We start from the raw sequence: 14,432 nt of genomic DNA on the forward strand, positions 1-14,432 counted from the left end.
TTATTGCAGTGTATACATACCTTAGTAGGAGATTTGGCAGAGTAACAAATGAGCCAGGAATACCTAATAGGGGGGAGGTTTTTTTCCTCTTCAATTGAAACCTGTGAACAACATAACTAATGCATACTGCATTGAACAAAGAACATGCATATTCTTTTAAATCACTTACAGCATACTATTTTTATAGAGGGTGAACAGATGGTTAAAAGCTTGCTTTAAAAAGTGATGTGTCTATTAAAACAAGCCTTGTTACTATGTGATTGTTCACTGTAACAGGCATTTGCTTCACTAAAGTAAATTGGAAGGAAACCAATCTCAGAAAACCTTCATTACAGGGATCAGCTACTTTGTAGTAAATATACTGCTGTTCACAAATCTAATAGAAACAAATGAGTTAGCAACACTTTTTTCTTATAAAAAGTAGTCTGTTAATAGGATGGGTACAACGATCACTAATTTCATTCTGCATCAGAGTTGTCAATTTCAATTATTTTCTGCAAAATCTGATTTTTTTAACCTTTGGCCCCAGTTATCCTCTAAACTTCGTATTCAAAATGCACTTGATTTTTTCTGGCTTGTTTCTACGCTGTGTCAATTTAATGTGTTTTTTGGGGGTGGGGGAATAGATTAAAATGTTTTTCTTGCTGAATTCTTGAAGGTCAAAGAGTTTTCCAAGGCTGCTTCTCTCTTTGAGTGGCAAGTCTCTGAAGACAGCAAATATTGAGTTTTATAAACTTGTTTTCATGAGGAAAGAATTCCCTAGGGAGTTACTACTAAACCTGTGCATTGCATAGCTCATATAACAAACAATTGCACTAACATGGACATCTTCCTACCAAATTATTTCAGAGGTACGATGACTTAGGTCCAAATTTTCAAAAATAGGTGTCCAAATTAGGCTCCTAAATCCACCAGGCATCAAAATATAGAGACCTGACTTTCAAAAGCACTGAACACCTCACAGCTTCCATTGAAGTCATGAGTTACATAAGGACTGAAGCACTACAATCTGTACAAGTTGGTTCCCATCTACCTCCTACCTGCATTATATCCATTGGCATCATTAAGCAAAAATGGTTTGCTCCTTCAGCATGGCATCAAGTTTCATTACAATATTTTCCCTTTGCAGTAATTGGTTTACCAGTTCCCCCTTTGACATATAAATAATTGTAAAGTTTTTTAAAGTAATTATCAAGGACTAGATGGTCCTCGAATTGCCCACAAACATTCGTCAAAAATCCTAAATTGGGCCCTCAAAGTCATGGGATTGGTTTAAAAATAGCATGAGTTTAACATATGTTTAGGGTTCTTTATTTCCTTCTGTTTATAAGCCTTTTTAGGTTCATGGTTTCATATGTTTTTCACAAGGTAGGGGCTAGAACCTTGCTTTTAAACAAGTGAAAACTGAGATTTGTCATGTACGAGCACTACTGTAAGTGCTGGAGCTCGGGAAGAAAAACAAAAATATCATCAGACTCACTATAAACTGCAAGACTAGGTGAGGAAGAGGGGGGAGGGTGCAATAAGTCTTCCGCTCGTCCTCCTCCTACCCCTTGTGTGCAGGGAGCGGAATTAAACACAGTCCTTCAACTCCCAGCACATAAGGATTGGGTAAACTTTGCCCCCAGAATGCACTGGGCAAGGGCCCCCTTCCACACTGGCCAGGCAGAAAGAAGGGAGACAACTGCCAACGCTAAAAGGGTATAGTGGCAGGTGCTGTTGCACGTTTCCTCAGTGCTCCCCATGTGTATCTGCACATCTCTGCTTTCGCCTCCCCAAAGTAGAGAGAGACTGAGTTAGAGCCTTCCTTTTTTAGAAGAACTAGAGAGAAAACAGATTACAAAGCAAGGGCCAGCTTGTGGTACCTGTACTCATGTTAGGTATATTTATCTTACCTGAGGCTGGATTGTGATCTGTCCTGTGCATCATCAGTGCAAAGGAGTTGAGGAAGTTTAAGGCGTTCCCTTATTGCCTTGCACTCTAGCCACTACTTCTAGTGTACAGGGGACCGCGAAGGCTCTACACAGGTAGTTATGTGCAGGGGAGAGGAGAGAGTGGGTTGACGCTGCTTTTCCCAACACACCCAGCAACGGTGCTCCCTCTGCCCCCCCCCCCACCACCGCCAGTGCCTTGGGGGAGCTTATGCTGCACCTAAAATAGTCTATGCCCTGGGCAGAGGTAATCTCTCGAATCAGGGCAGTGCAAACAGTTTGCTGACTAGTGGGCCAGAGTCGCAAGTCACCTCGCCCCCTATGTAGTAGTGCCAATTGCATGTCAGGCAGCAAGGCACTAACTCACCCTAGTAAAGGTGGCACGAGGGGGAGAGAAAAGAGAGAGTGTTTGTAAATAACGAGCAAATGCAGCCCCCAGGTGCGTAATTGCTCAGTAGCTAAACCCCTGGGCAATCCTGCTCAGGGCGTCCAACGGAGAGGCCTGAGGCCGCGGTGAAGACGACAGGTCCGGGCTGGAGGGGAAGTCGAGTTAAGCCGTGACACCTGGGCGACGGGGGCTCTCCTCTCGCCGGCCCGTGCGTGTGCAAGCAGCAGCTCTTCCCGCGCTGCTCGGCGGGCCCAGGGTCAGCGGTGGACGGCCGGAGCGGCGGAGGGTGCCGGGGGGGGGGCGCTGCTGGGGCAGCAGCCACGTGCGCGCGCCGCGCGGGGGTGGGGTGGGAGGCGCAGGAGCAAGCCCCGCTCCGCACGCTGCTCGGTGAGCTCACTGGATACCCACGCGAGGAAACAACCAATGGCAACATGCAGCTCCTGGGGCTGCAGTAAATACGGCCACAGGCTCAGCCCCCCCCCCCCAGCACCGTGCTGCTGCTGCTGCACCCTTGCCCGGCTGCCTGCAACAGCTCCCTGCACAAGTGCAAAGCAGCGCCCGGGGCGGGGTTGTAGCGCGCGCGCTGTCCTCGCGCTTTGGGAAACCCGCACCCCATGGGGGTTCCTCTGTGTGAAATAGTTTCCTTGGCGGGGGGCAGCTGTGGGTGAGGGGGGCAACCATGTTGCAAACGCCCTAAAGTAAGGAGAGTGGTTGCTTTCTCCCTTACCAGCCCCCCTCCTCCCCCCTCAATCCCGTTTTGCTGTGGGTTGCGGTGTGTGGCGAAGGGGGGGGGGGGAAGAGCCGTGGAGGGAGGGATGTCCTGTTGTTTTGCCGGAGGAGCAGCGCAAAAGGGGAACCTCGACTTGAAGAAGGGGCGAGAATCAACAGCCCCGCGGCAGCCCGAACAGAGAGGTAGCGGCGTGTCCCCGCACCAGAAGGTGAGTGTCGCTGCTCCGCTCCCCTTCCCACGCCGCCCCCCTGTGTGTGTGTGTGTGTGTGAACGCGCGCGCGCGCGCCCGGGTTTGTGCCTGAGCCTTGGTTTCTTCTTCTCGAACCCGGCTTGCCGGGAGACGCGGCAGAGATCCCCGCCAGCAGCGGCGGAGGGCTCTGAGCCCTGCTGGGCACCGAGAGCGGGGCTTGTCCAAACCCAAGCGAGGAGCCTCCTCCCCGCAGGGGGAGAGATCCTCGCAGACTTCGGGTCGCTCCTGGGGCCAGGCTTTTCTGCCTCTCCCCAGGTGACCCGGGGCTGGCGGTTCGCCCCCACCCTTCGATACTGCTCTCCCTGGAGCCCCGAGGCCGTGCGGGTTTTGCCCGTTCCGATGCGGTTTCGCTAGCCCTGGGCTCTTGTAGCCGGAAAGGCAGATCGGTGATGCCGGCATGAGCGTATAGCAGGAAATTCCCCAGCCTTTTCTTGTCACCCCTCTTAGTGCCGCTTTTTGCAGGCGATTTCCCCCCCCCCCCCTCTTTCAAGGCACCTCCTCCCCGCCTTGTGGAAGTTTTGCGCTTAGTGGTCAGGGAGACCTACGCGGCCGAGTTTGTGTCCTCGCTGCTAGGGCAGGGAATGTAGAAGATGTGGTCAGAGATTGAAATTCACACGAGGTTTGTTGCGCTAAACTTGACTAGCGAATCCTGCCGCAACCTGAACGTGGCAGCGTGAGTTTTGTAGGACGGCAAACCCTTGGGGGAAGGAGAGTTGCCTTAATTTATGGCAGCTTTTGTAAGAACATGCTTAGCTTTCAGCACGGTAAAAACGCAGATGGTTCAATCTGGTCCGGAAAATATGCCCTTTTGTTCAGTTGTACATCCTCTGCCATGCAACTTCCAAACTCCCTCCTACCCCCCCAGACTCTGGCAGCATTTAAATCGAGTTCCTTTCTTAATAGAACGTTTACAGTTTGCAGTCATTAGAAAATATCTGCTGATGAAACGAGACGGTCCCACAGTGGCAATAAATAAGGAAAATATCTTCATTTCTGCAGCTTCTTTCGCAGTATTTGGAGGGAGTGGGGAGCCAGGGCTCTTGTTTTTGTTCCTCTCCCATTTTCTTTTTCTAGGGGAATATATATATATATGTGTGTGTGTGTGTGTGTATATATATATATATATTATATATATGTGATTTAAAGCCAGACACAACCGTATGTTCTCCCTTTTTCCCTCTCCCCAGTTCCCTCTAACTCTCCACGGTAGACGAAAGCACAGGAGTAATAGCCCGTTCCACCGAGATGCATCAGCACCGCATGCAGGGGCTTGTGTTTTGGTTGAAAACACTTTCCACGTGGAGGAGAGTCTGTGTGTGGTTTGTACTTAATCTGAGGTGGTAACAGGATTCTCCGTGTTTAAACGCAGTGGGCTGTTGGCCATTAATTTGCCTTTCTGGCTGTCATTACGGACGCTTCCAAAATCTGATACCTAAGAAAAACTGCAGGTTAGATTTCACATTAAGGACTCGTAGTTAACCGTTTTGTTTCTCCTACCTGTCTTTTTTGGCGCGGGTACATAGCATCCATTTAATCAATAGAGAGGAATATTAGTGGGTATGGCAATTAAACCCAAAGTCGCTTTGACTTTTTATTTTTAAGCCAAGGCGACTGTTTGCAGGGCTTATGTTTGTGTCCATTTCGTGTTATGCAGTGCAGGGGGTTTAGGTGACACCCAGGTCTTCAGCATTTGTAACAAAAGTGAAAGGGATCCCAGGGTAGAGTCGCTGCCAGTCAGTAATTGGCATCTAAAGTTTCATTTGTATTTATAAACTGACTACTATTAGAAACCAAGTGGATACATTGTTGTTTTCCCCGTAATCCTGTGAGCAAGATTCAAAAGAAAGCACAAGGAGATATATATATTTTTTTTACGAGTAATAATTATTTTGCATTGCATAGATCCGATTTAGGCAGGGTTACCTAAAAACCAGAGCATTTTAGGTCGTTCGAATTTAAACATTTTAAATAATGAAATAGTTTTGCATTAAAATAATAAGAAATCCATATACATTTTAATTTAAGGTCTGATTTGCACATATAAAATAGTAGAAGCAGTAATATAAGCAGACTAATTAAAATATATTTAACATAAAGCAATAGACAATTCAGAATTACATTGAAATTTACTGAGAAGTATGTTTTCACCATATACAGTTATAAATAAAGCATTTTATCTGATTTCTGTTCTCGAATCCATGTGATCTTTCACTGTATTATATATATCTTTTTATGTATTAAGGATTTGGATATAGCATAACTTCAGTTTCCAAATACAAGTTAATAGTGTTTTGTTTCATGTTCAACATTTTTCTCTGATTTCTTACCACAACTCATCACTTCTTAGTGACCATGTAAATCAAAATCTTAACATCACTGTAGACTTTCCACTTTTTCCCCCTTCAATGCACCCATACAGTGCTGCAGAATGTAGATCTTACATACCTACAACTTATGTTGTAGTATAAATGATATCAAGTAAGTGGAAATACAAATGGACAACTTCTCCCCTTCTTCCAGTACATTTTAACATTTAATGTTATCTGGGCTACATCTAAAACAAACAAACTAAAAACAAATCTTTCCTGTTTTGTTCTCTGAATGCTGGTATTCATGTTACCAACTGTTTTTTAATTAATTGTAGTATCTTAAAAGGAAAATACAAGGTGAAAATGTCAAATAGTTACTTTGTACTTGTTACATATTTTAATATTTTATTTTTTATATCTTTTAGATTGTTTAAATTATACTATTATATATGCAGTTGAATCATATGCTTAGAGGATTCTTTTATGTAGTAATGTCTTACAACATATTACTACTCTTCTGCAATAGAAATTTATTCTGATATAAGTGACTGAGAGATCATGGACAAAATTATAGATCAGGTTCCCAGTATCACCGAGTTCCTTGTTACTCATACTAAATAAAATGTATTGTGCATGACTATTTGAAATACAGAAAGACAATGTCCTATTGCATATTTTCAGCATCTGATACAAGCTTTGAAAGCTACTGTTAAGTTGTTTGCTCTTGTGTACCTTAGTTTTACTTACAATATTATAATAAAGAACTTTATGTATCAGAATTTTGTTGAGAATGGGCAAAGATAATTATGCACTTTTGAGAAGAGTTGATTATATTGAACAGTGTTCATTCTATTTTTCAGGTAATGTAAACTACTTTTTCTGTTTAATATAAAATTCAGTCCAGGGAATTTCCTCTCTCTTCTTCCCCCCCCAACTTATATCTGTCAAGTGCTGTTGAAGCAAATACTAATTATTTATGTGTTATCTTTTTCTGTTTGAAAGTGAGGATTTATGAACTCTGGGTAAAACGAGTCTCCCTTTTTATAAATGATAGTTTATTCAGTGTAGTTCTACATTGCAGCTGCTGATCATATTTCATAGAGCTGTTAAAGCACTTAAAATCTAAAATTAGGTACTGTCTGGTAGTAAATATTTCAAATCACTCCTTGAAGAAATAAATAGAAAAGTGTGTTTTCAAAATATGACATTTTGAAGTCTTTAATCATATAAAAGCAATCATACTTTGCTTTTATTAAAAATAATATGCTTACACCTTAAACTATACACAAAATGTGTTTTCAATTTCTTGATATCTTCTGAACTATCACCATATAAAGAATCTTAAACTAATTGTGTATGAGACCATAATTAGGTATTTGTTACAGCAGACAGGAGGCATCCAAATGAATTTCTAACATACCTGTATCTCCACTTATTATTTCTTACTGGTCTTAGAAGTGAAATGTATATTCAGTTGCTTGTTTTCATGAAAGTTTATGTAGGGCATTTAATAACGGAAAGTATAAAACTTACTTTTTTTTAATCCAGACCTGTGATCAGCTGTTTTATATAACTGCATTCAATTACTATATTTTGCTTTTGTTTTATAGTAGTTATTTTGTTTTCAGTGTGGAACATGGAGCCAAGCTCACCTATCCATTCATAATAATATAGTTTGGATTTCAAAAAGAACGTAACCCAGACAGAAAAAGTGAATGATTTGCAGATAGTTGTCAAGTGTTTTTAAAGCTTTATAAAAGCCTAGCAATAAACCAGGTTTAGTAGCAGCACCACATGTACTAAAATGCCTTATGATGATACCCTAGGTTTTACTGCATAGTTTAATGTTCCCTGTGATTTCTGGCCATCTCAGAGTACACATTTATTGTGACGGGCAGAAACAATTTATTTCAATTAATAAATGTTTTAAAAATTGTGCAACAGAAAAGCAACTCTGATACCATGTGAATTAAAGAGAATGTTTAACATTTTGATTGTTGTTTTAAAAGTTTATAAGTAAATGGGATATTAAAAGCAGTTTTGTGAAAGGCACTTTTCTTTTTTAGTTTTGGATATATTGTATAAATGTGAGTCCAACTGTAACCTTTCCTGGCATTGAAAAGCGCTAATTGATCTTGCGGACCCTGACATAATAATATAGTTTGATATTTGAAACCATTCAGCTTTGGTATGGCCCCTTAATCACCCCTGAGATTTCAGGACATGGTTCTGCTGAAGACATAAAACTATTACCCTTTTTGAAATCAAATAAAAATGGTTTTTAAAACTAAACTTTGTATGTGTTTTCTTCCTTTTGAAGTCAGTGGGAGTTTTGCCTGCCTAAACTCTGAACTTGACTGTTTAATTAGACTTTATTGTCTGCAGTTAAAAATACTGTTACTTGTATTTACATGTGTTTTATAATGATATTTTAGATATTAATGTATAGAAATAGGTTGTTGGGTTTTTTTGTGCAAGAGATTTTTTGCCAAGTCCAAGCTTCTGTCTGAATATAAAATTAAATCAGAAGTGCTTAAAGAAACCTGGGTCCATCTTACTTACCATAGCAGTGTGAAAGCTTAAATGTGAGGAGCACATATCTGGTGAGTATAAAGTAAATTTTATTTGGAAAGCAAGTTTATTTAATATTTTCATTTTGAGTGCATATTATAAATTATTTTTGGCAATATTACAACCTACTTGGGACACCCATAGGAGGTGCCTCCATCTAAAATAGCCATTCGACTCAAAACCTGAGAACTGTATTGGGCACATGTTCTACCTTCTGCTTAAATATTAAACGTTTTGTTTTTTCTTAATCCTGTATTAAAACAGACTGGACATTTCTGCACAATCTCGCCACTGAGCTTTCATGCTGACAGGTTTATATATACTACTTGTCACATTTTTCAGCAAAATGGCCACTGTTAATGGCAGGCTCAAAATGCCAAGTATAAGCACTTCATTTTCAAACTTGTCATAGTGTTGTATGGCAAGAAATGATTCCCATAAGAGCTTTCAGTGCTGTGTTGAGCAAGGTCAGTGCAGTTTTTCTGTTTAAATTCCTACTCCCTAGAAAAAGGGGGAAAATCATTGTGATTCCATACTGGGCAGCTGTTGCTAGAAGTACAGTAGAATGAGTAAGTTTATGGAAAAATGGTTAATTGGTGATTATGTGTTGCTTGAACAACACTTCTCAAGCAATTCATCTGTACAATAATGGAAGAGTATTGTAGCTCTGTTTTGATTGCCTTATACTGTGGCCAGACTATACGTTTTTGTAATTTGTCTCCTCCATTCATTATAAAGACGTGTCATAGACACTGTCTCCCACAAAATACTTGCAGGTAGGAGTAATTTCATACGTGTGATAGCTCTCAACTTTTTTACCTGAAGGTGAATATATTTTTAATTAATTTGACAATGTAATATTCATAGTGTTACACTTTGATACTAACCTGAGATGACCCACTTACATTGACGTTGTCAGCAATCTAAAGAATTACTGCTGCCTTTTTTTTAAATTGGGTTGAAGAAGAGAGTCAGTATTCTGCTACTGACACATCTATAATTTAAACCACAAAAATCTGAATCAACATATCAGTAAGGGTCTGACTGAGACTACAAAAGAATAGAAATATAGAGTTAAGCTTGAGACATTGAACAGAATTCTGCTGGTTATATGCATATAACTCTACTGAAATCAATGCCTTTGCATGGATGTAACTGGAAACTTGATTTGACTAGATCCTGAGCTGGTGTAAATCAGTATAGCTGTGTTTAAATCAGTGAAGCTATTCAGCTTTATACTAATTGAGGATCAGACCCTCTAGCTTTATCTTTAACCCAGTCTCTTATGCCTCAGATATTGTCGTACACTAAGGCTACATGCACGGTTTGGAGATTTCTGCAATATCTAGACAGAACAAAGTGAGTTAAAGATAAAGTTACAGTCAAATCTTTGAATTTTCTACTTTTTTGTGCTTTTCAGATTTATGAAGAAATATTTTGTTTTAATAATTTTTTACAACCATATTTAAAAGAGCATAAAACGGAGAACTGTGAGCCAATTACATCTCTGGAGCATTGGCTCCATTAAACATAGTACATCAACTGACTGTTTTCATTCGTTTTAGGTAATTTTGTACTCATGAAAGTGAGCAGTCATAGAACCAAGCATAATGTAGGTGGGTTAAATGCAAATTTCCTTGCCAAGTTCAGTCAATGCATCTCAGACCCAACCTGCTATTCCAGTTCTGGTCCTCTCAAATGCAGAGAATAATAATTGTGCTTAAAACTATAGTGGTTTTGTGAACTGGATAACTTTTTTTAGCTAATTCATTTTCAGTTTTCACTTAAACAAGATTTGGATCTACAGTAGGTCTCCATAGGTAAAATGTTAAGGTGGTAATCCATTCTACTGCTTACATTAATATCTATTTTACAATGGTGTGATATAAGGAACTGATAGTCTATCATGTTAATTTTGGTTAGTTAATATCTCTTTCACCTCTCAGCCAGATGATTATGTATTCAATTACCATACCAGGAGCTGGCCTTATAGCTGACTCTGCCACTTTAGAGCAATAATATTGGGTGTGACTGCAATGAAAATGGTAATGCCTTTCAGATGAGTTTCCATCTGCAGACTCTCCTACTCATTTCTGGTAGCTATTTAGATGGGTATTAACAGTTAACTTGTTTTCATATAAAATATTTTATACTTATGGTATGTGCCATTTTCATTTCTCTGGGGGGTAGCTGGTACAGTAATCAAATTTTGACTTAGCCACAAGTGAGATTGACTTTGGAATGCTCTACATAATCCTTGATGGATACTTAAAACTACCTGCAGTTTTTGGCTTATTTAGAAATCTATACTCAGGAAGTCACAATTAGACTAGAGCTCAGAGATGCTTCAGAATCAGGAGTAACCTGCATTGGGAGAGATCTGTATGGCACATTTTGGAGGTAACACTTCTGGGAAGTTCTGATAGGTTTCGTTCTTTTTTCTTTTTCTTTTTTTTTAAGGTGACTTTTTAGAGGTGGACAGTTCTAGGATTTATTCAATAACTGTGCAGAAATTTAAGTGCAATATGAGATGATGATGTAAATTTTCCATTTGGATTCACTTCTGTTTTGAACCTGTTCTTATGAAGGAAAGACAAAGCATACTTTTATTAGAAGAAAACTTTGTCACCAAAACTTATAGCAACAGCTACTGATGGGGTTCTTTTACTGCTGTCCCATGAAATGAAGTTGAATCATTTCTCAAAAGTGGCTGTTACTTATCCTTCACCATAGAAAAGGGTTTAATTTATGGCAACTATTTTTTATTAGTCTCCACTGTCGCAAAGTACTAACTTACACAATATCATATTGCAGGTGTGTTTTGTTTGCAGATAATATGGTACATCACATCATTTGTTCGTTTTTTATGAGAGCAATCAGAAACTTTCTAGTGGAAAATTGTAGTTGTCTGTCAGATGTGTCATTTTATGCTATGCCTACAGAAGGCACACAAATGGTATAGTGCATTTTAATATCCAATGCCCTAGCTGTTGCCTGACATCTAATATGATTATCTGTGTGAGACTTTGTATGCAAAGGTCTTGGAGGACTGACCATTTTTTTTTTAAACTTATGTTTGATTTTTTTCAATACACTGCTGTGCAATATATTGTAAACATATCTAGTTTTTATAATTACAGTTGCATAGTTAGTGCCCTTCTTTATGGTTTGAAATTCACCAGTGGTGTGGTACATTTTCCTAAGGACTTCCATATCACTTAAGTTCTGCACAGGGATTGCTTGGAGGATCTCCTAGGATCAGAGTGTCCACTGAGGGGATTCAGTATACCGTCTCTATGCCAAAGAAGGGGACTCTGAGCCATGGGTCAGTATGGAAAACCTTCATTGGAGAGAGAGAGAGAGAGAGAGAGGCCAGAACAAGCCTATTGGATTCTCGTTTTCATGGATTCCGTGGCCTCAACATCCCCCACAAGTGGAGCAGAGGAATTGTAACCACTGTTTCTGTTCACATAACTAGGGTAAAGGTGCTGGCCTTTTAGGTGGTGAGTGGATTTCACCTTCATAGAAACTCTGTTGTTCACCTACATAGAGCCTAAATATGGTATTTCAGTTTTAAAGGGTGGAGTGGATTTCACCCATTGAACCTAAACCAATCTTTATGGTTTTTGTGGGTTTGTTTTTTGTTCTCACAAAGTTGATCTCTGAGTACAGATTTATGCAAAAGCCATGTTACACAAATGAGAACCAGGCCCCAAGTGTGTGTGTGTGTGTGTGTGTGTGAGAGAGAGAGAGAGAAACCTTTTGAAAATCTCGATGTAAATTTAAGTGAAGGCTATTATATGCTTTCTGCATCAAAAGCCCATGATGGAAAAAATGTTCAACATCCAACACTTACTGATATTTTTATTAAAAATTCTTAGAAATGTCCATTAGTTGGCACCCTAACTGTTCTGTTGTTTTTATTCAGATTAATTCAATGCCTATCTTGAGGCTACTGTAACAGAAATGATAAATAATGATTTCCCTTGTTTTTCCTCAATTTCTCTAAGAAACAACCTCTGTTCTCCAAGAGTGGTTTTAACAAGAATTACTTATCCTGAGACTGTTTGTACACAGATTTTTACATTTCTGATTGTTTAAGGCTTCACAGAGAATGGAGCACCTTTATTCCCAGATCTGCTATTTCAGGAATACTGCCAACTTGTACTCCAATACATGTTTTTTTAAAGTTTAAAATAGTTACCCATAACTATTGAGTTCCCCAAAAACCTGAGTACGTCTGCCAATTTTTGTGGCTTTACAATCACATTTTTCTATATTTCAAAATATTTTCTTCTCTTCTGCTCTGTTAAAGACCCACACAAACAGTAGAACTGACCATTTAGAGGAAGAGTGAAACTGACTGTATGCAAAGTGTTGTCAAATGCTCAATGTAAAGAAGCTAAAAAGGAAACAGAATTTTTTTTTCCTTGAAACACTTTCATTTCTAGTAATCTTGGGTGTTACTTCAATAGTTTGTGTTCATGTTCCTCCAAGTCAGAGGATATTACTGTTGAATACCCATTAATATTGTAGTATACTGCTTGAAACAAATTGAATGTGTTCATAGTATAGTAAGTAGACTTGAACATGAAGATAAATGGTGGGTTTTTTTAAGTTATAAAAAGTTTGCTTTTGTTAGAGTTCACATCTGTTTGGGTTTCACAGAAGTTCCAATATGACATGCTAAGGGTTATTATCCTAGAAATAATTACATTATCATTTGATATTATACAATCTGAGTTGTACATCTAAGGTACTATTTTTTTGTATTTAAAAACTGTGGAAAAAAATCAGATGTGTGATTCTTTTTTTAAAAAAAGTTGATTGTGTTTAAGTATACAGGGTATCCAATGGTTATTTTCTCAGGGGCCTGTTTAAGAAAAACAAAAAAATGATTACCTTATAGTTATTTGTTGTCAGTTATTTTCCACAAAAAATAAGCAACATGCTTCAGAAAGTCTCCAAAATATGTAATTTTGGAAAACAAAACAAAACCATTGACCCACAAGACCAAAAATAACGTAACATTAATGTTTCAAATGGAGTTCTTAGTCTTCTCTTTTTGTTTCTCTGCATTACTCATTCTTGAAATTCAGCACATGCATCTAGATATAAAATAAATGTAGTAGAACATATTCATTTGTAAATTAGCTTTTCTTTATTTTTCAGGGGGAGAGCAATGGGATTACAGATTAGATTTGTTTTCAAGTAGTCTGGAAGAACTCCTAGGAAGTAGTCTAGAACTGAGGAGACCCAAGTTCAATTCCTTACTCCACCCCAGACTTCCTGTGTGACTTGGGCAAGGCACTTAGCCTTTCTGTTCCTCACCATTTGCAAAATGGGAATAATAACACTTCTCTATCACAGGGGTTTTGAAAGGATAATCACGTTAAAAAGTTGTGAAGCCCTGTGAGATCTACTGATTAAAAGTGCAATGTAAGAGCAAGGTATTATAAGAGCTAGGCACTGTACAAACAAAGAACAAAAAAAAATGATCGCTGCCCCAGAGAGCTTACAAATGAAAGCACTAAGGCATTGTTTCACCAAATGTAAACATCCATGCATAGTTTCAATGCTTTGGTAAGATTTCTTAAGAGATTTTTCTATCTTTCCAGCATCCTTTTTACTTGTCCTCTGGTACCATAGCCATGGACAGCAAGCAAAAAAAATTATTCTATGGGCATGCATTCTTCCAACTTTCCACCTCCCCGGTACTTGTATTACATATGGAACTGATGTATGGACTTCACTTCTTTGCACTCATTGATGACATTGTTACCAATACTGAGTTCATCTGTTTGAGTTCTTATTGCTGCTGCTCTACCAAGTGGCAGCAGATTTCAAAGCCTTGCAGGTCAGTTAAGGTCAGAATCAGTGATAGAGAGTATGGATATATTTTTTTAGCTTAATTTGTTTAGTCACACACACACACACACACACACACACACACAGAGTCCTTGAACAGACGGAACACAAGCAACCACCTCTTTCAGAGAAAACTCAGCCCAGACATCAGTGCTCAGATCCTACTATGCACAAGGGCAATGGACTCTAATTAGAGAGATGAAGGCAGAAAGCAAATTCTTATTATTTTCAAAAACTTCCCTCCTTCCAAACAAACTGAAATACAAAATTAACACAAGCATACAATAAGGCTGAGTACTGCTCGCACATTAAAAAAGAACTTGTAAGACTGTGTAACAATACCATGTAGTTATGCACGTTAACACTATGCTAATAATTAAATTGA

General features: G+C 39.2%; 1 protein-coding gene across 12 annotated transcripts in view; it reads left to right on the forward strand.

The window, feature by feature from the left end:
* Positions 1 to 2,691: 2,691 nt before the first annotated feature.
* Positions 2,692 to 14,432, forward strand: part of EYA4 (EYA transcriptional coactivator and phosphatase 4) — a 231,677-nt gene continuing 219,936 nt past the window's right edge. For 3 of the 12 annotated variants that reach the window (XM_043510994.1, XM_043510995.1, XM_043510996.1), the window contains exon 1: positions 2,693 to 3,257. In XM_043510994.1, coding sequence (XP_043366929.1) covers positions 3,135 to 3,257 — 123 coding nt within the window. In that variant the 5' untranslated portion in view covers positions 2,693 to 3,134. Of the gene's footprint in view, positions 3,258 to 14,432 lie in introns of all 12 variants that reach the window. The other 9 variants (XM_043510993.1, XM_043510998.1, XM_043510999.1 and 6 more) reach the window with 4 other exon arrangements.

This window comes from Dermochelys coriacea, chromosome 3, assembly GCF_009764565.3.
Source record: "Dermochelys coriacea isolate rDerCor1 chromosome 3, rDerCor1.pri.v4, whole genome shotgun sequence".
NCBI lineage: Eukaryota > Metazoa > Chordata > Testudines > Dermochelyidae > Dermochelys > Dermochelys coriacea.